The 24,397-nt window shown below is 52.3% G+C and overlaps 1 protein-coding gene across 2 annotated transcripts in view; it reads left to right on the top strand.

Annotated features, from left to right (window-relative positions):
- The first annotated feature begins 4,825 nt into the window (after positions 1-4,825).
- The window catches only part of UBASH3A (ubiquitin associated and SH3 domain containing A), a 38,497-nt gene continuing 18,925 nt past the window's right edge, over positions 4,826-24,397 (top strand). The window contains exons 1-6 of one of the 2 annotated variants that reach the window (XM_084873635.1): positions 4,826-4,961; positions 7,393-7,446; positions 10,230-10,416; positions 13,234-13,432; positions 15,909-16,078; positions 17,056-17,264. In XM_084873635.1, coding sequence (XP_084729761.1) covers positions 4,849-4,961; positions 7,393-7,446; positions 10,230-10,416; positions 13,234-13,432; positions 15,909-16,078; positions 17,056-17,264 — 932 coding nt within the window. In that variant the 5' untranslated portion in view covers positions 4,826-4,848. The remainder of the gene's footprint in view (positions 4,962-7,392; positions 7,447-10,229; positions 10,417-13,233; positions 13,433-15,908; positions 16,079-17,055; positions 17,265-24,397) is intronic. The other variant, XM_084873636.1, reaches the window with a different exon arrangement.

The raw sequence follows: 24,397 nt of genomic DNA on the forward strand, positions 1-24,397 counted from the left end.
CACAGAAGATAAACTACTTTCAAAGCACATCCCTCCTCTTTTTTATCATTACTGTCTGTCTCACATAAACTCGACCCTTTGCCTGCACACATGATAAGCCTCCATAAGCATAAGAAGTTCTGATACTCACATCACGTCCAAGCCCCTCGAGTGCCCGCGGCCCCGGGGAGGAGACTCTGGCCCACGGTATTTGTAGCTTTCCTGGCTCTCACAGCCGTGACCCAGTTAAGGGTGAAAGTATCCGGGCCTCGGGGTGCCCGGTCCCCGCCCCACGCTCACAGCAGAGGGAGGAGCGGCTGGCACCAGAGCCACCCTGGGGCTCTGTTTCCTCCAGAAGAATTCCTCCTGTCGCTGGCCCCGGAGCCCAGAGCCTTTGGAATTCATTCCCAGCGACTCCACCAGGGGTGGAGGGAGCGAGGGAAGGGCCACATGTCCCAACCGCATCACAGTGCCCGGTCCCTGGCCGCTCAGTGCACTGAAAGCCAGAGGCCCGGCAGGCATGGAGCACAGACTCTTGGGGCTCCTGTCTTACTTCCCTTCCGTTCTCCTGCTGTCGTGTGTGCAACCCAAAAAAGAACTAGTAAGCCACTTAAAGCAGACGTTGTCTTCGTGCCTTTTCACGTGCTCATAGGAAAACCTAAGCCAGAGTGTGCGCTTCAGAACGTTTATTTCATCCCCACCGTAAGAGGAGCTGTAAAGAGCATCTTAGAAAAGGAATGCCTTCACAGTCAGCATCCTTGACTGTGGTTCTGGCTGATCCTGGCCGGGTAGCTGTCAGCAGGTAGCAAACTGCATGACCTAACTTTATAGCAAGAGTGAGAATAAAGGCTCCGATGCTTCCTGAAACCGGGAACCCCGGTGAGGAAGTCCCTCCCCAAACACGCCATGGCTGGCAGGTGTCACAGCCCAGAGGAAGGCCAGACGCCATCCGTCCGCAGCGTCTCCTCTCCCCGCCACCACCCACCGGACTCACCATGTCTGGAGCCGCCATCGTGAAAAGCACAACTAATTTCCTTTTTCATCATAAAAGCCAGCAGGACGGTGAGCCGGCTGCCAACGGGTTAGTCCAACCGGGAAATATTTCCAAGTCACTCGGCCTTGTCGACTCAGTCGTCACAGCAAATGGCATGACCATGGGCGACGGCGTAACCCAACCCGCGGGTGGCTATCAGGTAGCCATTGGCAGCCTGACCGCGGGGACCGGGGAGGGGGGACGGGCTGCCCTTTAATTAGTCAGGGAGGTAAGCAAACCTTCGCAGAGCCTTCACGTCGGGGAGCCTTCGGAAGGCAGGCACCCTGTTTGCTGGAAAGAGCAGGGCCCTCCTGCCCGGTGCTGAGCAAACACCCCGAGAGGCAGGCGAAAGGCCTGGTGGGGGTTCCCGTCCCCCCAGGGGACTGAGCCCAAGCGCAGACCTGAAGCAGCTCTGAAGACAAAAGGCAGGGACGCCGACCGGTCTCACAGCCAACTCTCCACAGAGACACTGCGCATGCCGGGGGGGTCTCCGTGTCCCACGGGGTCTCTGCACACAATGCAGCTGAAAGACGTTTTGTCGGGAGAGAAAGGGCCCGTGGCTCTGAGCCCGGTGGATGTGAAACGTGCACTCACTTATTCACAAACGTTCATGGCCGTTTGCCATGAGGCCAGGCAGCCAGGCTCAGAGCAGGTGGCAGAGGGATCAGAGCATCCGCCTGTGGTCTCAGGTGGTGACAGACGCTCGGAAGGGGTGAGGCTGGGAGGGGTTCAGTGAGGGACGGGACAGGGTGGGGGGGAGGAAGGCCCCTAGACCGAGTGATGTTTCAGGCAGGACCTCGGCAACGTACCAAGTGGGTCTCGTGAGCTACGAGGGGAGGTTGTTCCGAGCGTGGGACCATCAATGTCTGAGACCCAGAGCAGATGAGCTGGGGGTGTCTAAGAAACCCCAAAAAAGCCTGTAAGAGGCCATGGGGGCCCAGGCCATTGGAAGGAAGGACTCTGGTTGATTTCTTTGTGGTGGAAAACTGGGAGGAGCTGAGCAGGGCAAGGTCGGGGTCTGAGCATGTGAACTGAGTGTAGGGGCGAGGTGGGGTGAGGAGGGGAAAGAGGGGTTGGACACAACAGAGAGCCTAGAGTAGGCTGCTGAAAGCCTCTGCCACCACGGCTGTGACTCGGCCAAGGGCCCGGCAGTGCAGATGAAGAGGGGGCCTGGATTTGGGGGTGCTTTGAAAGCAGACTTGGCAGGATTTGCCAATAGTGGTTTCGTTCAGTCTTGTTTTCCTGCCTCCAGCACCTGCCCAGGCACCTATCCGTGTCTTTTGGATTTAACACAGATCATCCTTCAAACTCATAATCCCTTCTTCACATCTTTCCTAACTATGCTCTCCATTCTCTGAACAAACATTTAATATTTTCCTGTTGCTCTTGAGAGATAACTGTTCAAGCTAAGAAAAGGGATTGCGACTAGACAAGAAGAAATAAAAGGCATCCAAATTGGAAAAGAACAAGTAAAACTGTCCTTGCTCGCAGATGACCTGATAGTGTACATAAAAAACCCTATAAAGACTCCGTCCAAAAATTACTAGACTTACTAAGTGAATTCGGCAATGTAGCAGGATACAAAATCAACGCCAAGAAATCTATGGCATTCCTATACATCAATTTTGAACTTACAGAAAGAGAGACTGTATATGCAGTCACCTGAATTACAGTAAACATCCTACAGTGGTTCACTGGGCAGATGATGGTTTTGCAAGGAGGAGTGGAGAAACACATGAACTTGTCCCCCTACCTCACACCATACACAGAATTAACTCAAGTGGATCGTAGAGCTACATGTGAAGCATAAAAGTGGCAAAGCTTCCAGAAGAAAACAGGGGAGACCACCTTCACCAATGCTGGATTAACGACGATTTCTTGAACAGGATACAGGAAGTTCTAACCTTAAAAAAAAAAAAAGGATTAATTAATTAATTTTCATTCAAATTGAGAAAGTGTGTTTCACCCAAAGACAGTGAGAGACTAAAAAGGCAAACCACACCCTGGATGAGTTATTACCGTTACATGCTTCCAACAAAAGCCTTATCTCCAGAGTTCCCACAAATGAATAAGAAAAACCAAACCCGTTTTAAAAAGGCCAAAGCCTTGACTACGATCTTCCACAAAGGGTCACTGAAGTGGCCAATTGCCTGTCTCACGGTGCTCAGTGTCACTGCCATGCAGGGAAATACAAACTGGAACCACGCTAAAATACCGCTACCTACCCCCAGACTGGCTAAAACTGAAAAGACTGACAGTTTCAAGTGTGGACAAGGATGGAGAGCAGCCGGAGGGACGCTCACCCCCTGCTGGCGAGGGGCAAAGGAACAACTGCTGTGTAAAACTGCTCAGCAGCTTCTAACGCCGTGCAGTGTGTACCTATCCTGTGAGCCAACAATCCCACCCATGGACAAGGGCCTAACAGCAATGTACATCGGGCACCAAAAGACATACTCAAGAGTGTCTGCAGCAGCCCAACAATGGAAAACCACATTCATGCATGTAGACAGGGAAATAAATCATGGCAAATTCATCTCATAGAATGCTACCTAGCAGTGCAGTGCACCAACAATGGAAAACCACATTCATGCATGTAGACAGGGAAATAAATCATGGCAAATTCATCTCATAGTACAAACAACAGCATGGATTCATTTCACACACAGAATTCTGGGCAAAAGAGTATGTGCTGTGTGGTTGTATTTATTTATTTATTTTTTTAATATATTTTATTGAGTTTTTACAGAGAGGAAGGGAGAGAGATAGAGAGTTAGGAACATTGATGAGAGAGAAACATTGATCAGCTGCTTCCTGCACACCTCCTACTGGGGATATGCCCACAACCAAGGTACATGCCCCCTTGACTGGAATTGAACCTGAGACCTTTCAGTCCGCAGGCTGATGCTCTATCCACTGAGCCAAACCGGTTTCAGCTGTGTGGTTGTATTTATTTAAAGTTCAGAAGCTGATGTACAAGCTAGCAGAGTGGCTGCCTTTTTAGGGACGGAAGAGATAGCTAGGAGGCTGGGCGGGGACAGGGGGCAGGGGAGCTCCTTAGATCCTGGTAAGCTGGAGAGCAGACTTGCTGGGCCTTGGTGCTATTAGCAATTTGGGCTGGACCCTTCATTGCCCTCTTCCGTACCATAGCACCCCCGGCCTCAACCGCTAGACGCCAGTAACAAACATCCCCTTCCCTCATTCTGGCGATCAAAGATGTCTCCAGAGGTTGCCATGGGGAGCCAGAACGCCCCCACCTGACAACCACAGTTTGATGGCGGTCCCGGGGGAGCTCGGGGTGTGTGCTCACTTTAGGAAAATCCATTGAGCTGCGCACAATGCAGCAACTTTGCTGCGTGCATAAAAACCTTTTTAAACGTAAAGCTTTACAAGTTGAAAAAAGAAGTCAGTGGATTAACTAAATGGGCCACAAATTTTTGGAGTGAGCATGGAAGATAGGTGCAGTCTGCACATAAGAGACTAAGACCCAGGGTCATGCAGGCTCTGTGGCTTCGGACCCCAGTGGAGACCCCCCCAGCCCTGGCTCCCTCCCTCTCCCCCCTCTCATGCAGACTTACTCCCAGTGCGGCCAGGCAGAGCTAAGGCTGGCTCTGCCCAGGGACCTCTGGGGCCCGAACCCGCTGTGGAAACAGGGCTAACGGGCACTGTACCCCAGCACCCCACCAAGAGAATTCTGAAAGCCAGTCTCACACGCAAACAGGATATTAGGTTTTGTCAGAGAGATCAAAAAAGGCTTGAGGTTTTTCTTCGCAGCCTCAGCCTCTCCTGCCACTCCCTCTCTGGCTTTATCTGCTCGTTTCAGTCAGAGGCAGGAAGAGATGGCAGCCGGGGAGACCCAGGTCTATGCCAAGGTCAACAGCAAGCTCAAGGCCCGCAGCGCCGCCTCCCTCCTGGACCCCCTGCTGGGCATGGGCTTCCCGGCACACACCGCGTGAGTACTCCCCGCGGGGCACCTGCCCCTGCCGCACACCCCGACCCCCTGAGGCCCCGGCCACAGCACTGCAGGCCGCTCCGAGCACCGACTTCCTGTGGAAGGCGTGCATGCGCCTGGCAGGCGAGGTGCTGCTGCTAAATTAGGCCCTTTGCCGCCTGTACATGGCATGATCGGGACCCACTCTGCTGGCCGGCTGGTGGGGGGGAGGGGGCTGAGTTTGTGAACACAGAAACCACGTGTCCCTGCGGTGCCCCCACTTCTCGGGGTTTGGAGGGGCCTGGGGCTTGTTATGCCGTTTGTGTGGGCAGCTCGGTGCCTCAGAGAGGACTTTTCAAACTCTGATCTGAAAGGCCCCACCAGACTGCTTCTGGGACCGGTGAGGTGAGAGCCTTCTAAATGGCGCAGGACACCCTCCGTCCTCAGGAAACATCTCCAGGGCCCGATAATGAAACAAAATGGCTCAGAATCTACGGGGTTAGCACAACCCTGCGTGTCTAAGGAAAAAGCCCACGGGTAGAAAACTTGAACCGCAGGGGTCACCCCTCTCCACAAGGGAAGGAACCCCAAAGCGACGAGCTGTGACATGGACCCCGGTGACAGCTTCCATAGAAACCCAGTTCTTAGAGCCGGCCCTTTCCAATGTCACCCACGCGGAACATACACCAGAAGTCCCTGAGGTAGCCCTGGGTTTGGGACGGGGGCAGACTTCCCGTGACCATGATGGCGACATCCCAACCACACTGGGCGGAATGATGGTGACGCTGGACGTTGTCCTCACACCGTGTTCACCACAGCCTGAGGCCGGTGAGACGGAGCAGACGGCGGGTGAGCAGGTGCCCGCCCTGTGCGCCCCCATCCCCAGCACCTGACATCGGGGGCAGAGGGGACACTGAGGCAGGGAGGGCAGGTGGCTTCCTACCTCGGGCAGGACCCAGGCCCCACTCTCAAAAACACCGACAAAGACACGCTCGGTCACTCTGCTCACACTGGAGCATGGACACACACTCAAAATCCATCCCAATTTAAACATGGGCCGCACGTTGGGGGTAGGAGACCTGTTGTGTGTGTGTGTGTGTGTGTGTGTGTGTGCGTGTGTGTGTGTGTGTGTGTTTTATTTATTTAATAAATATTTTTTTTTAATTGATTTCAGAGAGGAAGAGAGAGAGAGAGTTAGAAACATTAATGATGAGAGAGAATCACTGATTGGGTTCCTCCTGCATGCCACACACTGGGGACAGAGCCCCCAACCCAGACATGTGCCCCTGACAGGAATCGAACCTGGGACCCTTCAGTCCGCAGGCCGAAGCTCTATCCACTGAGCCAAACCAGCCAGGGCTAGGAGACTTTTATTTTATTTTTCCTTTTAAATTTTCTGTTTTATTGTGTGTTCTTTTTTATTTATTTTTCTTTTATTGTTTGAAGTATTACAAATAGTAGTGCACATGTCTCCTTTGTATCCCCATTGACTTCCCAATGGCCTCCCCTACCCGCAGTACATGCACTCACCTGCTTTTCCCCTCCCCCCTTCAGTGTCTTGTATCCATTGGTTATTCCTATATGCATGCGTACAAGTCCTTCGGTTGACCTAGGGGATCTATTTTAAACCCCTCTTTAGTCTGGAGCACCCCAGTAAGGCTCCGAGCCAAGGCCTCTCTGGTGGACCCTCTCCCAGAAGCGCATCCCCTCGGTGCTGACCACAGAGCAGCACTGAGCCGCACCCCCGGCCTCTGCGTCACCCTCAGACACTTCAGGCTGAGCCCTGGACCAAGGCCGTTAGCCGCTTCCCTTCTCTCCCATGTGTTCCGGTTCCGTTACACTGAGCTCAGTGCCTGTGCCTCCTGGTCACACGGTGAGGAGACACAGCCAGGCCGCAGGGACCGCAGTCTGGTGGAGGAGGCATAAGCGAGGTGGCCGTGTGTGTGGCTGGGCCAGAGGGGCTCACGCCCACCAGGAGGCGTTCGGAGGGGGCCTCGGAGGGGGACGTTTGAGCGGAGCCGGGAAGAGCATGGGTGTGTGAGCATGGGGCTGCATTTGGCGGGGAGACAGGCGTGCAAGCCAGGGCTATGACCCCTCCGGCTGCCTAGAGAATCGGAAGTGTGTCCACCTGGCCCCGGTGCAGGGTACACAGGGGGTGGGGGGACCTCAGGCATGGGTGGACCTCAGGCATGACCCTTGGCCTCCCTGCCAAGGACTGAAAGGAAAGCGGGCGGGGGCCGGGGAGCAGGTCTGCGTGCCCACAGAGGGCAGGAGGGCCCGGGGAGGACAGGGGCCTGCGCTGCATCCGGCTGTGCAGGGTGGCAGCCCAGCCCCTGGGGGACAAGGGGCAGGGCCGGGGGCCCGCTGTGTGGCAGGCTGGCCCTGCCTCTCACCCCGTCCACACACCCTGCAAGGCGGGCTCTGAATGCCCCTGCATCCCGCTTTCCTGCAGGCTGAAGGCATTGGCAGCCACTGGGAGGAAGACGGCGGAGGAGGCCGCAGACTGGTGAGTGGGGCGTCTGCCCATCGAGGGGCCCGTGGCTAGAGGACTCGCAGGGTGGGCCCTGGGAGGCACTTAGTACAGTCTGGTGGGATGGGGCCACCTCCCTGCCAGCCCTCCCAGCGCTGAGGGAAGGGAATAAGGAATCCACGTTTCAAACAGAAAACGAGAGAGAGCGGAGAGAGCTTGAAACAAGGCTTTCTTGGCTTACAATCTGATTTAATTCGATGCGGCTGTCAAAGAAAAGAATCCATGTGGTTGTACACCCAGCGAAGAGCCCTCTGCTGACACCGACTAGCGGTTGCCCCTCCCTGGCTGCCTCCGACCGGAGAGAATTTCCAGCGGCTGTAAATTCCCCTGAGGCGTCCGCAGGGGACCTTAAGGGGCGCCAGGTGGTCGGGGGCGGGTGAGGCGCTCCGGTTCCAGGCAGGTGCCACCCACCAGCTGTGTGACGCTGCATGCCGCCCACGGGCCTCGGCTGTCTGCTCTGGGAACCTGGAGAGGGCACCCCGTTCTCTAGAACCCGGTCCCGCCTGAACGTGCCATGATGCCACCGATCTGCCCCAGGCGGGAAGTCCCCTCACGCTGCCCCAAAACAGCCACCGTGGAACTCAAACAGTAAAAACCAGGTCTCGTGGGCTGGGGTGCCCTCCATGGAGCAGACGGCAGGTACGGGCAGGGGGTCTCTGAGTGTCCAGCATGGCCTCCCTGGGAATGACCTTCCTGCTCCAGGAACTCTAGGCCAAGGACAAATAATACCTCAGGGGACATTTCAGATGCGTCAGGGGACATCTGCAACCCCTGGAAATTCTCTCCCCATCAGAGGACAGAGAAACAGCAAGGCTCTGGGCTAGGCTCACTCTACCAGCCGCCAGATTTCAATTGGAAACCAAGCCCACGCGGGGAAGGCCTTGGGTGGCCCCTCAGCCATGAGACTAGAAGTCCTACCAGTGAACTGGGAGACAGTGGGATCCTCCAGTCTCAGTCTGGTGTGGGCCCAACCTCACCAGTAGCCGGGGAGGTGCCAATTCAGACGCCCTTCAGGACAACAGCACCTTCAGGGGTGGGTGAGGGAGAGGAAAGGGGTGGTCTCTCACTTCCCTGGTTGCAGTGGGAGGTGTCTATCAACACTGAAGGTGTGTGTAACAGCCCACAACCAGCAGCTCCAAGTCTAAGGACATCCTCTGGAGAAACACAAAGGGGCTAAAAAAGCAGGAACAGAACCCTTCATTACAGCGTTAAAAAGAAAGCTGTTTGAATGCACACCAATGGGGTAAAAAAAGGGAAGATTGCACATGGGCGTGCGTGATGGGATGGTACACAGTCCTGAGAAGGTTCCTGCTTCACTAGGAGTATATGTATTAGCGTGGGGGAGTCGGAAAACCATGGTTGAGTAAAAAAATGCAAGAGGCGGAATAATTTCAACAATGACTTAGGATTTATATAAAAGACATACACAAGTGCTATCTACAATATGAATGTATTACTTATGTGTCCAGAAGAAAACAAAGCAAATTAACCATTGAGGTTGCCTCTAGAAGCGGGAGGTGAGCCAGTTTGAAGGGAAGGAGCCAGGATGAAGGGGAGGGTGCCAGGATGAAGGGGGAGGTGCCAGAATGAAGTGGGAGGTGCCAGGATGAAGGGGAGGAGCCAGGACAAAGGGTGAGGAGCCAGAACGAATAGGGTGGTGCCAGGATGAAGGGGGGGAGCTAGGATGAAGGGGGAGGAGCTAGGATGAAGGGGGGGGTGCCAGGATGAAGGGGAGGAGCCAGGATGAAGGGGGAGGTGCCAGAATGAAAGGGGAGGAGAAAGGCTGAAGAGGAAGGGGTGTGTTTTGTATTACTAGTAGGGAGATGTATTTGCATGTAACTAATGTTTTCCCGTGTGGTTGCCTACTACTTTCTAAACTTAACATCATCTCACAGGCACTTCTCTGAGTCATTAGAAATCTTCAAAACCACAATTTCTAATGAACAGATACGTAAATTTACTATTCTTTCTCTAGTCTGTCCTTCTTTTCTATAGTAAATAACCCTACATTCAACATTCCATACACGCAGTTTTTTCCAGACATTTTGTTTTGCCCTTTGGCTAACTTCCGGAGGTAGACTTATTAGTTCAAATGGTCTGGGCACTTTAAGGCTCTTGACACATACCGGCAAGTTGACATATACAAAGGAGGCACAAATGCATCCTGAAAGCTCCCTGCACCTTTAAACCGTTGAGCATAACTTTCATCCTTTGAAAAACATTTCATTCATTTGACAGGTGAGCAAATGGCTGTTTTAATTCTCATTTTTCTTATTAATGAGAATGAACTTGAGTTTTGGTTTGTATATTCTTTTCCCTTGAATCAAAAATAACTTTTTCTGAGTTGAAAGAAAATCTCATGGCCACCTGAATTGTCTAGTTCTCTGTGGTTTTGATGTTTACATTTGATTGGAAGTGTGAGATAAAATTAAGATGTGAATATTTTCCACAACATTGTTCAACACTCATGGGATGGCTGGGCCACACGGGTCATCTGAAGACCAGGTTTTATTTCCCTGTCACCTTTCTCTCAACTCCTTGACCTTTGACCGGGGAATCAGCCTATGCTGGGCCTGAACCCTGAGTGAACTCTGGCCCCCCTGTGGCCACGGGAAGCTAACGTTTGGGCCTGTCCCCCTGAGGTGGCTGGAGGACGGGTGTATGTGGCCTCGGGCGCTCAGCACGGCCTGGCGCTCTGTCCTCCCGGGGGAGAGACTCTGGTCAGGACGCCGGGTGACGGCGGCCGCTCTCTGTTGCAGGCTGCGCTGTCACTGCAATGACCCTTCCCTGGACGACCCCATCCCGCAGGAGTACGCCCTGTTCCTCTGCCCCACGGGGTCCCTGCTCGAGAAGCTCCAGGAGTTCTGGAGGGAGAGCAGGCGCCAGTGCACGAAGAACAGGGCCCACGAGGTCTTCCCGCACATCACGCTCTGTGACTTCTTCACGGTGAGTTGGCCCCGACGGCCTCTCAGGCTGGTGACCACGGCAGCCGAAGTCGTCATCTTCGGCGATAGTTCAGCAGTGATGGGGCAACACTGAGGGCAGCCACACGCTTTGTTCTTACGGGGCGTCCACAGCTGTAGTGTGAGCGGACCTCTGTGTGAGATGTCCTTTACTCACCTCCTCACCTTTATCTGGTCAACTCCTATGCATCCTGCAGAACCCAATCATTTATCCCATCCCTTTCCTACGTCTTTCCCCGCTTCCCAGGCAGAAGGGATGGCTGCCCTTGGTGCTCCCACCTTCCTTGTGTCTCTATCTCCATTGGCACTTTCCTGTTGTCTGGGCACCTCTGCATCCCTCATCAGACGGAACCCCATCTTTGCACCCCTGAGATTAGCACGGTGCCGGAAACAGGGGAGGTGCGATGGGTCAGCTGAGGAATGGCTGAGCTTGGCCAGTCGCAAATGCAGGACTATTCCCTGCTGGGGGGCCAGCCCTGACTTAGGAAACGGTCCCATAGGCAGCTCCATAGGGCTTCTGGGAAGGAGACGTGGACCTGGCTGCTCAAAAAAAAAAAAAAAGAGGTGTGAGAAGGAGGGAGGGAGAGAGGGACAGACACCACTTCCTCTGTGGCTCCCAACAGAACAACCTGGAGAGGGCACACCCTGGCCCGGCCCTGACGCCAGCGAACTCTGTGGGTTCCACCCAGCAGTCAGGCCGGGCAGTGCGGGCAAGACTCTCCAGGTGACTGGAGGGGCCTACCCACAGCTTTGGGGTGAGGACTGGCATTTGGTGCTAGGGAGAGTATTGGGACAGAACTGAGTGTGGTGAACTGGGGGGCAGAGTCTCTGTTGGTGAAGCAGCCCCCAGAATCATGATGCAGGGGACTTCTGTAGGAGAAACACCTGCAAGGGATAAAGGAGAAGGAAGGATGGTGCAGGACTGGCACCCGTGGATGGAGGTGGGGAGACGGCACCAGTGTCTCACCTGCACTTGCTGCTCCCAGAAAGACGGGAGCCTGAGAGCCGAGACCCCGCCAGGGGCCATGACTGACCCAGTCACTATGGGCGAGTGGCCCATGGCTGGGGCATAGATCACCCCCCTCCTCCCGGGCACACAACACTGCCCTCCTCACTGTAGGCTCTGAGCAGTGCGCCGTGGCTGCCTTGGGATCTACAGAAACCTCCAGAACCAAAGGGTGCCATGTGGAGCACAGCCCTGGGCCCCAGGGCGGAAAGGGTGCTGACTCAGGATGTGATGCGGAGGCTGAGTCAGCATGACGGGGCGTGAGGGGCTGTAGTTAAGTGGCAAGGGACTTCCAGCCTTGAAGGAATATTCCATTTCATAAAGAATCTTAACCTGAAATCTCTGAGAAACGGAGGGCCCAGTATAGAACAAATCCCCAAACACATGAACCAGACCAATCACACTGCAGTGTTGTGAACAGAAAAGAGGCTCACTGGGTGGCCTAATTTTTATAAATTACATTAACCGGAGTGAAAAATAATAAGCAACCTGGAGATGCCCATGCTTTAGTGAAACAAGCCAGTCTTGAGAAAGATAATTATCACATGATCTCACTTATCTGTGGAATCTAATGAACACAATTAATTGACCAACAAAATAAGACCTGAAGCATGGAGACATGGACACATGGAACAGACTGACATACCTTGACGTGGGGTGAGGGGACCAGGAGAGAGAAACCAAAGAACTTATATACGTATATGCATAGCCCACAGACACGGACAATAGGGTGGTGGAGACCTCAGTGCCAAGCGGGGGGAGGGGGGGTAAGGAAGGGCTGGGCAGAAGAGGGTACAGGGGGGGAATGGGAGACATCTGTAATACTGTCAACAATTAAAAAAATATTTAAAATACAAAAATTTAACAATAATAATAAACAGAGGCACTTTAAAATGGGGCAGGAGCTGCCATCCTAGAAATGCCATGCATACCTTATGCCTCAAACCTCGGAAAGTTAGAACAGGCAAAACAGCCTCGGACTGGGCCTGAACCACCTTGTCCCCGAAGGGCTGGACGCAAGGGTAACTAGAAAGCAGCTGCGGTGACGACAGGGCTGAAAGTCAGAAACACCATTTCGCATCGGCGTCACTGTGTTAGCTTATCCGCACCAACGCCATGCCTGCCTTCTGTGGGTATAATCGCCCTCCTTCCCATCAGGGTACCCTGGCCTTTGTCTTCTGCCCGAATCCCGCTTCCCACCCAGCTGTCCGTCCCTGGATCACAAGTCCGTGCCGCTGCCTCTCACTCGGTTTCAGTTTAACACGCAGCCTGGCCACAGGCGCTGGGAGAGCACACGCTGTCTCTTCCCCTAGCCCCGTGGTAGGCAAACTGTGGCTCAAGAGCCACACTCAGCTCTTTAGCCCCTTGAGTGTGGTTCTTCACAAAATACCATGGCCTGGGCGAGTCTATTTTGAAGAAGTGGCATTAGAAGAAGTGTAAGTTTAAAAAGTTTTGGCTATCCACTGAGCCAAACCGCCGAAACTGGATTGGCTCAGTGGATAGAGTGTCAGCCTGCGAACTGAAAGGTCCCAGGTTCGATTCCGGTCAAGGGCATGTATCTTGGTTGTGGGCACATCCCCAGATGCAGGGTGTGTAGGAGGCAGCTGATCGATGTTTCTCTCTCATCGATGTTTCTAGCTTTCTATCCCTCTCCCTTCCTCTCTGTAAAAAAAAAAAAAAAAAAATCAATAAAATATATTTTTAAAATTTTTTTGGCTCTCCAAAGAAATTTCAACTGTTGTCCTACTGGTAGTTGGCTCTGTGGACTAATGCGTTTGCCGACCCATGCCCTAGTGTGAAGACCAGAAGGTGGAGTGTCTGTACGAGGCTCTAAAGAGAGCCGGTGACAAGGTGCTGAGCTCCTTCCCCCCAGCCGTCCCGCTGGTGCTCCACTCTTCCGTCAGCTACCTCGGCTTCTTCGTCAACGACAGCCCTGCGGACGTCATCCGGGAGTTCGCCATGGCCTTCGCCACGGAAGCGGCCATCTTGGCAGGTAGGCAGCCCCAGCCAGTCGCACACACTGGGCTGGGTGAAGAGAAAGTGGTCCCTCTGTGTGGGGGGCTGTGCTCTCCACACTGGGACACCGTGGGGGCGGCCCAGGGCAGGAAGGAAGCATGCAGGCTGATCCTGAGCACAGCTATGGTCAGACGGCTGGCTGGGCCCGGACCAGGGGGGCACCCACCCCTGCCCTGGCCACACCCATTTCCCCTCTCCCTTGCCAAGCGATGTCTTTGAGGTGGCCTTAAGCCAACGCTGAACGATCTCACTCGTCTTCCCCAGGGAGCAGGTGTCCTAAAGGGAAGTGGACAGATTCTGAGAACCAGCAGTGTCTTGTCTCAACGTGGGTATAGCCTTGTCTGCATCGGTTTCAAATGGTTCTCTAAGCACTTGCCATATTCCAGACGCCAAGGAAACGGTCCCAGGGGGACGGGTGTGGCTCTGTAAAGGCAGGAGTGTCAGCTGGTGGGCACACAGGGGGACAGGGGTGTCCCCCACCCCTGTGCCCACCTTGGGCAGTGACCCTCACCAAGTCAGGGCTGTGTGTGACCCACAAGTCCTAGCTGGTTTACTTTAATGGTTAGGTGACAAGAGCTCAGTCCTCTCTCCTTGGCTTCTTGGGGGAAGATTCTTTGAGAATCAACAAAATTCCTTTTTCTCCAGACGCCAGTCTTCACACCTCCCCACAAAGTGGGTCTCCTTGCCCATTTCCCAAGTGGAGGCACGGAGGCTCTGAAGGGTAATCTGTCTGCCCAAGGTCACTGCCGTGGGTTGAACAGTGTCCCCTACAATCCCTGTCTACCCACCACCTCAGAAAAGGACCCTGGTTGGAAATGGCGTTTGCAGACATAATGGGTTGACATGAGGTCACACTGGAGCAGGGTGGACCCTAAATCCCATCCCGGGTGTCGGTGTCCTTGTGAGAAGAGAGGGGACCCAGGAGGGGGTCACAGGAAGATGAGGCGGAGGTTAAGTGATGCAGCCACAGCCAAGGAGGACTGGAGGCCCCAGGAGCCAGGAGAGGCCGGAAGGACCCTCCCCTGGAGGCCCAGAGGGGGCGGGCCCTGCCACCACCTCGATTCAGAGCTCTGCAGGAACACACTCCCGCTGTGAGCTGCCCAGTCCGTGGCCATTTGTGAGAACAGCCCTAGGAAACCAACGTTCTCCTACGCAGTGGGTGGTGAGCCTGAACCTCGAGTCAAGCTCGGAGTTTCATGCTGAGCAGCCACGGTCCTGAGAGACTGGCTTGACCTCATGTCCACCAGGGGACCCGGAGCAGCCTCTGCCCTGCCCTTCCGCTGCCTGTGGCCTGCACCTGACCCTGAGGGCGTAGGAGGGGCTCCGGTGTCCCCGTGGGCACAGGGCGCAGGCAGAAGCAAAGACAAGGGCCCATTCAGAAGTCGGGGTGACTCACCGATGGCCCCGATGCGGACAGCAGCGGATCTCTCAGGCCGCACTGACTCATGTGGCCAGACCCTGCCCCCATCTCAGACACCGGAGAGAGGGAATTTCCCTGACACCCACTCACTCCCGCTTCAGGCTGCTCACCTCCACGTGCCTTGTTTGCCACTAAAGGCGGGTGAATTGTGGCGGGGCTGCCACGTCTGGGCTCCAAGAAGTGCTCACCAGACATTTTTCGGGGGAGACAGGTCCTGTGTGCTGCCCAGGGCTGGAGGGGAGGCAGAAACTGATATTTACTGGGACTCGGAGAGCCTGGTGTGCACAGCAGCCCCAGCAGGCGGCCCTCACTAACCTCGTGCTGCTGCTGTCGCCACGGAGGCTGGGTGGGCTAAGGGGGCCCCGCCCAAAGGGGCAGAAGCAGCTAAAGCCAGGGCCACCGGACGCTAAACTCAGAACTATTCCGTCAGTCACCATCTCCCCAGAATATAAAGTGCCCGTGGCGTCGCTGACAGCAGACCCTGGCTGGCTCGACAGCCCTGAGTGAGGACCTGAGGGCTGGGCCCGGAGGCCAGAGACCCCCAGGAGGCCTGGGCCAGTGAGCGGTGGGGGGGGAAGGGGATGGTCCTGTTGAACAGAGTCCGGTTGCCTCTGGTGTTTGCTCCCTGAGACTCTGCCGCTGAACAGAGTCATTGATCCCGAGAGTGAGCCCGCCAGTCCAGGCCGCGGAGGGCAAGCACGCCCAGGGAGGGAAGCGTCCACTTCGTACGAGTTAATCAGCTGCTTGGGCAACTCGCTTACAGGCGGACAAGCCTCGAACACCCCTAAAACCCACATCTCTACTCCCAGCTCTCCTACACGTCCTTACAGAATCTGCAGGTACCCAACCAGCTCCTTCATAAGGTGAACTCTGCCAGGTGGCATAAGCTGGCCGAGGGTGCTTCGTGCAGAGGCAGGGAGGCCACATATATAAGCTTGGGCTGCTGAGCCAGGCACATAGCCATCCTGGCCACGTAGCCACCCTGGCCGCGCAGTGCTGACGGAGGGCACCCCCGGTGCACCCGGTTTTGCAGACTGCACCGTGAAGCCTTGCACCAAGCAGCTGCACCTGACACTGGCCCACAAGTTCTACCCCCACCACCAGAGGACGCTGGAGCAGCTGGCCAGAGCCGTGCACCCGGGCCACAGCTGCCAGTGGACCGCCGCGCTGTACTCGCGGGACATGCGCTTTGTGCACTACCAGGTGAGCAGCCGGGCGGGTGGGCAGGCAGGTCCTCCCACAGGAACTAATGTATGAGTGGTCGCTCCGACCAAGCACTTACCCAGCAGCCCTCCCCTAGAGGGATTTTAGTAGAAGGAAAATCCTCTATTCTCTCTCTAAAACTATTTCTCTTTTGGGGCAATTTGCAACTAGCATTCTTTTTATCAATACAGGTTGGGACAAAAGCAGGTATACAGTTATGAGTACGCAACACAGTTTATTCTCATATTATTCATTAATTGTTGTATTATTATTTCCATCCAAACAACTGTAAACCTACTTTTGCCCCACCCTTTGTAAGTGACAGACCCACAACTTTGAAAAAGCAAAATAAATGGAAGCATTACTCATCATTAAAAATGGAGCATTGCAATGATTTATCAATACATTGTGTTGCCTATTAATTTATTTAGACAATGATTTGGGCAAAGACTTTCTCTCGCTAAGTTGATTCTTTCAAGTAGAAGCCATGCAGCGCTCCTTACAGACCCACGGAATAAGTATGAGTGAACGCACCACGTTTCATGCTGTGAGAGAAGCCATAAAAAATTCACAGCAAGGAAGGTGGATGTAAAAGTCTGATTATACTTTGAGATCTTTCATATAAGAAATAAGCACAAAGAGATAGATGGGTAGGTAGGTAGGTAGGTGAACAGATAATAGATGAATGATGGAAAGACAGACAGATGACAAACAGGATAGAGAGGTGATAGGTGATAGGTTGATGATAGATACATGCATAGGCAGATGGTAGACACCACCATTCATTTCTAAATCTACCCAAAGAATCCCATGCTGCATTTTGTTACATTCTGCACTGTCATCGGACACAGGCGTGGGGAGTGTCTGGGAGACACAGCCCCCCAGGCAGCCGAAAGCCAGATCAGTGAGCCCCCTGCGGGCATCTTTCCCAGCATGCGTCGGTGCAGGAGACTTGACCGCCCTTGCCTCTCTTCCAGACCCTGAGGGCCCTGTTTCAGTACAAGCCCCAGAACGTGGACGAGCTGACACTAAACCCCGGCGAGTACATCTTCGTGGACCCCACGCAGCAGGAGGAAGCCAGCGAGGGCTGGGCCATCGGGATCTCGCAGCGGACCGGCTGCCGGGGCTTCCTGCCCGAGAACTACACGGAGCGAGCCAGCGAGTGTGACACCTGGGTAAAGCACAGGTGAGTGTGGCCTCTAGCGGCAGCCCAACCGCCTGAGTCAGTGCCTGAGAGCGCCCCCTGAGGACTGTGGGCACAGTGTTTGCATGCTTCCCGAACATTCCATCGTTGTAAAAAAAAAAAAAAAAAAAAAAAATTGCCTCTCCGTGCCAGCAACATTCTCCCTGCAGGGGTACGGTAAGTGTCCTGGCTGATTCGTGGTTTTCTGCTGATAACATTCAGAAAACATGGATTACTCTAGCAGGGGTCCTCAAACTTTTTAAAGTGGGGGCCAGATCACGGTCCCTCAGAGAGCTGGAGGGCCGGACTATATGAACTGCTAATTCCTACTGTAACACCTCGGCTGCGCTCATGCCCAAAAAACTTGGCGGGCCGGATCAGACTCCTCTGCGGGCCGCATGTGGCCCGCGGGCCGTAGTTTTAAGACCCCTGCTCTAATGGCTTCTAAGATCTAATCCCAAAAGACTGCAGAATACCGCTTCCTTCATATGGACATAAATGACCATCAGAGGTCCTATGCTTGGGTTCACTTATCCTTCCACCCAGTGTATAAACTGTAGAGTCCTCCGGTGCATTCTTAGTGTCCTATTGCTGTGTAATCATGTCCTTACCAGCTACACCACATCCCCCCGTTTCCACGGGTCAGGAGTCTGGCCATGGCTTAGCTCAGGGGCTCCCAAGGCTGCAGTCAGGTTTGGAGGTTTGGCTGGGGCCGGGGGCTTATCTGAGGCTGGGAGTCTTCCCACAAGCTCACATGGTTGTTGACGGAATTCATTTCCTCAGAGCAGTTATTTCACAATTAATATCAGTCACTCCTCACGACTTCATGTTCAACTGGAATTTATGTTTTTATTGGTTTCAGAAAGAGGAAGGGAGAGAGAGAGATAGAAGCATCCATGATGAGAGTGAATCATTGATCAGCTGCCTCTTACATGGGGGACCAAGCCAGCAACCCAGGCCTGTGCCTGAACAGAAATCAAACCATGACCTCCTGGTTCATGGGTTTATACTCAGCCCTGAGCCACACTGGCGGGGCTGGGATTTCTTAATTTTAGCATCTTTACCATCACCTGAAGAGTCTGAGGATTTCCACAATCGCCAAGTGCTGCTTCCGCTTATTTAACAAGGCTTCCCTCGATTCTCTCTCCTCACACCTTTAACACACTGCATAGACGTGTCCTTAGCTACATAACCTACTTCCTCACTTACAAGCTCTGCTTTCCACAGACAATTTCACTGGACTTTTTTCCACTACATAAGGACACTCCTTCCTTCAGTTTCCTGTAATGTTTGTGTCACTCCCTCTGACTATTCACCAACAACACCTCTAACACCCATACTTCTATTTAGGTTTAACCAGTAATTTTTATATTACATAAGGTGGGGCCCAAGTAGGTTTACAATTGTGAGTATGCAAAACAAGAGGTTATTCTTGGATTATTATTTATTTACTAGTAGCCTGGTGCACGAAATTCATGCATATTAAAAAGGGAGTTAATTAGAGGAAATATTTTAATATTGCTATTTGCCTTTTCTCTATAATAGAAGTGTTAAAGATGGAAGAAAATTCGTAAAATGTATATGAAAATCTCCCTCCTGTCAGAGTCTGGGGCACGCCATGGGACCCAGAGTCAAGTCCCCGCCCAACCGCATGCACCTTGAAATCTCACAAGACCCAGACCCGGCCAGTCCCTCCTCTCCCTCCTCCCCCCCTATCCTCCCACCCCCCTGCATTGCGTGAGATCCGGGCCCAACTAGTCCCACCCCTATCAAACCCTGCCAGGCAGGGGGCAAAACATCAGGTCCCCCACCCTGGCCCAGCACACACAGCCTCAGGTCCCTGCTGATCGCTCATTATGGGAACCCCACCTCTGCTGTGGGCACAGCCATCTGGTGTTACCTAGTAATGTGAAATCCTAGGTAAGTTCCAGAACAGGAACTCTGTGGTCAGAAACCAAAGAGTCCACTATGGGTGCAGCCATCTTGTGACAGCATGATGAAGTAAGGGTCAATTTGCGTATTACCTCTTTATTATATAGGATTATTGTATTACTTTCCATACTTTTTAAAAATATATATTTTATTGATTTTTTTTTTTTAGAGAGAAGAAGGGAGAGGGAGAGGGATAGAGAATTAGAAACTTCAATTCAGCTGCCTCCTGCACACTCCCTACTGGGATGTGCCCACAGCCAAAGTACATGCCCTTGACTGGAATCGAACCTGGGACTCTTCAGTCCGTAGGCTGATCCTCTAAACCACTGAGCCAAACTGGTTAAGGCTGTAAACCTACTTTTGGCCCACCCTCTGTTTGTGTGTGTGTGTGTGTGTGTGTGTGTGTGTGTAGGTAACATATAATTATTTATAATATAATTTATATTTTGTCATATTACTTGTATTATTTGTATTATAACATATACATGCATTGCACACATGTATGTACATGTAAATATATGGATTTATTACAGGGAGTTTCCTTGTGCAGTTGTTGGGACTGGCCAAGCAAGCACAGGCAAGAGGGATGGGAAGGAGCCCACAGCTGCCTGGAAACTATGGGCAAGTGAAAGCTGGTGGTCTAGTGTGACCATCCAGTAAACTTGCATACAAATACATACCTTGCATGGGCAGAGGGATGAGCAGTTGCAGACACAGCTGCTACTCAGACTCTCTGAGCTCAGGGAAGCCCGAAGCCTTTTTTAAAGACCTTTCAAGCCCAGCCAGGGCACTCCCCCTTTTGATTAACTTATAGTCAACTGATTAAGGACTTTAATCACATCTGAAAAATCTCTTCACAGCAGCACCTTTGGCATTTGAGTGAGTAACTGGGAAAAGGTGTGTGTATGCTTTCAACCAAGACCTAAACTGCCTATGGAAGAGATAGCTACATTTAAAAATAAGCCAGTGAGCTGAACTGTGGTACATCCACACAATTGAATAGTTGCAATTTTTTAAAATAGTCATGAGAAAGTGTTTTACGTACTGACTTGAAAAAAGTCCTAGGTACGTTGCAGAACAGTGTATATAGTACCATTTGTGGAGAAAGGATGAAGTTAAACATACTTGGCTATGCATATACATGCATGATATATATTTTAGGCAAGCCTCTGTCTCAAAGTTCCCTGGAAAGGAAGATCTCTAGAAACTTCTAACAGTGGTTACCGGTGGGTTTAGGAGTTGAAGCTGGGAGGGTAGGACAGCCATGGGAGGAAGACTTTCTAGAACCATTTTTTAATTTTTACTTTTGTACCCTATAAATGTAACACTTATTCAAAGTGGAATTTAATCCATTTTAAAAGTAAAGATTATAAGGAAATTGGGTCAGAGGGAGAGAAGTCAGACGATCCGGGGCTGAGGTTTGCACCCCACGTGCATGCTGGGAGGTCCCGGCTCCAAGCTCTCCATGGGAGCAGGGCCGTGGCTTCTACCAAATGCCCACAGCCATCCACAGGCGGGCAAACCAGTTGCTCTGGAGAAGCACAATTGTGCAGGGGTAGACAGGGCCATGGGTCCCATGGCCCCCACAAAATCATAGGGTCGTGGTGCCCCCAGGAACTGCAGGGATCATCACCTCCCTCCCTCCCTCCCTCTGGAGGGCTGAGCACCCTCAGACCCCGGGGCAGAGAGGCTGGGTGATGTCACACAGTTAAGGAAGAGCTTTGCATCCTCTTAGTACCAACTCCATCCTCATTCGATCCAAGACACTATTCCAGCAGGAGAGGAGATGCTGGTTCCAGCCTAACAGACTGAGTTCCGGGGGTCATGGGACTCCCCCAGGCCCTTGTCCTTCAGCTGGTCCTTCCAGAGAGCTTCACTGTCACCAGGCAAGTGGCAACCTGGATGCTTCTAAAAGACCCTGTAGCAGATAAGCGTGTGGCTATAACATTTTTTACTTCACAATTAATGTCTGTCACCAAAATAGTCATTCCAGCCTTTAAGCCTGACATTTCTGGGACTGTTCTCAGAGACAAATTTCCCCTTAGGAATTAATCAGTATTAATGAAAACTGCAACCAAAGGAGAGAAAAGTGAGTGCTAGGCTAGGCTGTGGGGTGTCTGCTTGGCTGCATTTTAGAAGCAGCCCATCCTTCCTGGAGAAGCAGTGAGACAGACTGTGACATGATTCTTGGTCAGAATGGCAGACAGCCAGTGTGCTGTCAGACTCCAGGTCCCAGCCACGCCTTCTAAAACTGCCAAAACTGTGCTTTAAAAAAAAAAGCTTTGAGTAGTGGGGCTTGTGGTCAGATGGCACTGTCCAGATGCCAGCTTAGCTGTGGGCAGATGTAGATACCCCTACAGCAGTGGTCTGCAAACTGCTGCTCGCAAGCCACAGTTTGTCGCTCTGTTGAATAATGAGTTTGCCGACCACTGAGCTAGACTCTCTATTCCAATAATTACAGGCTGTTGCTGTTCCTGTAATTAAGCCCCTATCCCAGTGGTTGGCAAATTCATTAGTCAACAGAGTGGCAAACCACAGCTAACAAGCCATAGTTTGCCGACCACTGCCCTCCAGCATCAACGGCAGGACTCACCCCTGGCCCCTGCACTGGTCGGCTTGTGCAGCCCAGTCAGCAAGAAAGGCCGGCCTCCCAGCACCTGGGAGCAGAGGCCGGAGGAGTCCCTCAGGGACACACTTCCAGGTGTGAGTCTGCAGCTACAATGCTCGTTGCTTGGCAACTCAAACATCAGGCACCCCTCACCAGTACAACATCCTCAGCCTATCCACTGCTGGTTCCAGCAGCCTGAATTTCCTTGACAACAATTCACATGACGATGTTTATCTGTTACTGTGAAGAAAGGAATCAGAGGTGATGGAGGACTGCAATCTTGAATTGCAGCAGTTTTCAATCCTCCGCACAGAACAGTGTCCATAGCAAGCAAATCATAGACCAAGAGCAGAGAGGCGCAGAGGGCAGGGCTTAGAGAACATTCAGTCAGAGGAGGTGTCCAACACGGAGCCGGTAACTTTGCAAAACCACAACGTGAGTAATGGAATGATGGTATTGTTCTGGGCTGAATGGTGTCCGCCCAAAACGCATATGGTGAAGCCCTGACTCCCGGCACCCCAAGATGTGACTGTGCTTGGAGGAGGGGTCTTTGAGGAGGAGATTTGGTGGGAAAGAGGCAGTTAGAGTGGGCACTAATGCAATCTGACTGAGGTCCTATGAGGAGAGGAGATCAGGACACAGACACACCGAGGATGGCCACGTGAGGGGACAGGGAGAAGTCAGCCGTCTCCTAGCCAAAGAGAGAGGCCTCAGGAGGAACCCACCCTGCCAATACCCTGATCTGGGACTTCCAGCCTCCAGACTGTGAGAGAGTAAATTCTGTTGCTTAGGCCGCCCAGGCTGTGGTACCTTGTTATGGAGGCTTTAGCAACTAACACAGGGACGTTATCCACACAACCAACCCCTTTTAAAAGCCAGGAGGATGTAAACACATCTATGGTATAAGTTAGCCAGTGGGTGTGTCTTTTAAGTTAAAGAAGAAAAAAACAAAAACAGAAATATTAAACTATGAGGTCCTTTCTCCTCTCTTTGCCAGTCCCATTGGCATTTTGATCGTACTGCACTTGAAATACTAGCAAAAACAAGTCGAGTTGGCGTCTAACTGTAAATCGCACAGATGTTATTTACAGATAGCGAGGCTGCTATCTCCACGGTGAGCCGCACGCAGGGTGCAGTGTCCCCCCCCCCCCCTCGCCTCCAGGAAGAGAAAACCAGCCACCATTTCCTGTGTCAGCGGAGACTCTATGAATAGCGCCCTCGCTGCTGAGCGCGTGTGCATGTGAAGTGGGAAATGTCAATGGTCCGACCATAGTATCCGTGTTCCGGGCCTGTGCGCAGCTAACGCTCGCATGTCATATGCACAAGCTGAGTCCGTTCGACCTGGTTACCACCCACAGGAGTTTACAGCTCGAGACGGGACAGGTGACATCGTGGAAAGAGAAGGTACAAGCTGCAGGCGGTGTAAGCAATGCATTGACTAAAGCAAGACACCACGAGGGCAATGAATGGTCCAAGGCATGTGGTCCATGGGGGTGGAAGCAGGCAAGCTGAGGAGCTGGGTGGTTGAGATGCAGGACAGGTGCCCTGAGATGCTCCCGGCTCTGTTCCTCCTCAGGACCTCAGGATGGGGGCTCGGGAGCTAGCGATTTGATGAGAACTCGGGGCTCTGAGGCCTCCATAAGAGAAATGCAAACTCTACAAACAGGCCAATAAGTAGGAACACACCACGTTCGTGATTGGAAAGAATGAATCATGTGAACATAGTGATGCCTCCTGGAGTCATTTCCAGGTTAAAAAATTCCAGGGAAAATCCCAGTGGTGCTGTTTTCTGGAACTTCAGTGGACAACTGAAAAGTTTATCTGGAAGAATAAACAGGAGAGATACACTGGGAAAATAAAAATAATCAGTGTAGTTCCCCTACCAGATGTTAAAACTGTGTGACAATCTCTAATATGGTTTTGGCTGGAGGGAAAAAGAAAACACAGATCAGTGAGACAAAACAGCTAATATATCAGTATACATGAGATATTGGGAAGTTTGCATCTAATAGCTACATCAGAAACAGGGGAATAGCCTGGCCAGTGCGGTTCAGTGGTTGAACATCGATCAAGGAACCAACAGATCACCAGTTCAATTCCAGGTCAGGGCACACGCCTAGGTTGTGGGCTCAAGGCAGCTGATCTATGAAGTTTCTCTCTCATTGATGTTTCAATCTCTCTATCTATCTCCCATCCTCTCTCTCTAAAAATCAATTTTAAAGCATATTTAAAGAAAGTAAGTAGGGAAAGAAATGGGTGTAAAGTAAGTGGTATTTTACATGACTTCACATCATACACTGAAATCAATTCCTGGCAAAGCTAAGAATTAAACAGAAAATTATTTTAAAATGGAAGGCAGTTTAAATAGTGTATTTCTGATTTCTGGACTCTCTGGGAGAGCTTTGAAAGCACATTTAGATCTGTTTCTCTTTTTCTTAAACATTTTTTTATTTGTTTGTTTGTTTTTGTTCATCCTTACCCAAGGATAATTTTCCATTAATTTTTGTTTTTGTTTTTAGAGAGAGAATGGAATGGAGGGAGAGAAAGAAACATCAATGTGAGAGAGACACATCGATGGGTTGCCTGCGCAAGTGCC

Source organism: Pipistrellus hanaki, assembly GCF_964339955.1.
Source record: "Pipistrellus hanaki genome assembly, chromosome: 2".
NCBI classification, from domain to species: Eukaryota; Metazoa; Chordata; class Mammalia; order Chiroptera; family Vespertilionidae; genus Pipistrellus; species Pipistrellus hanaki.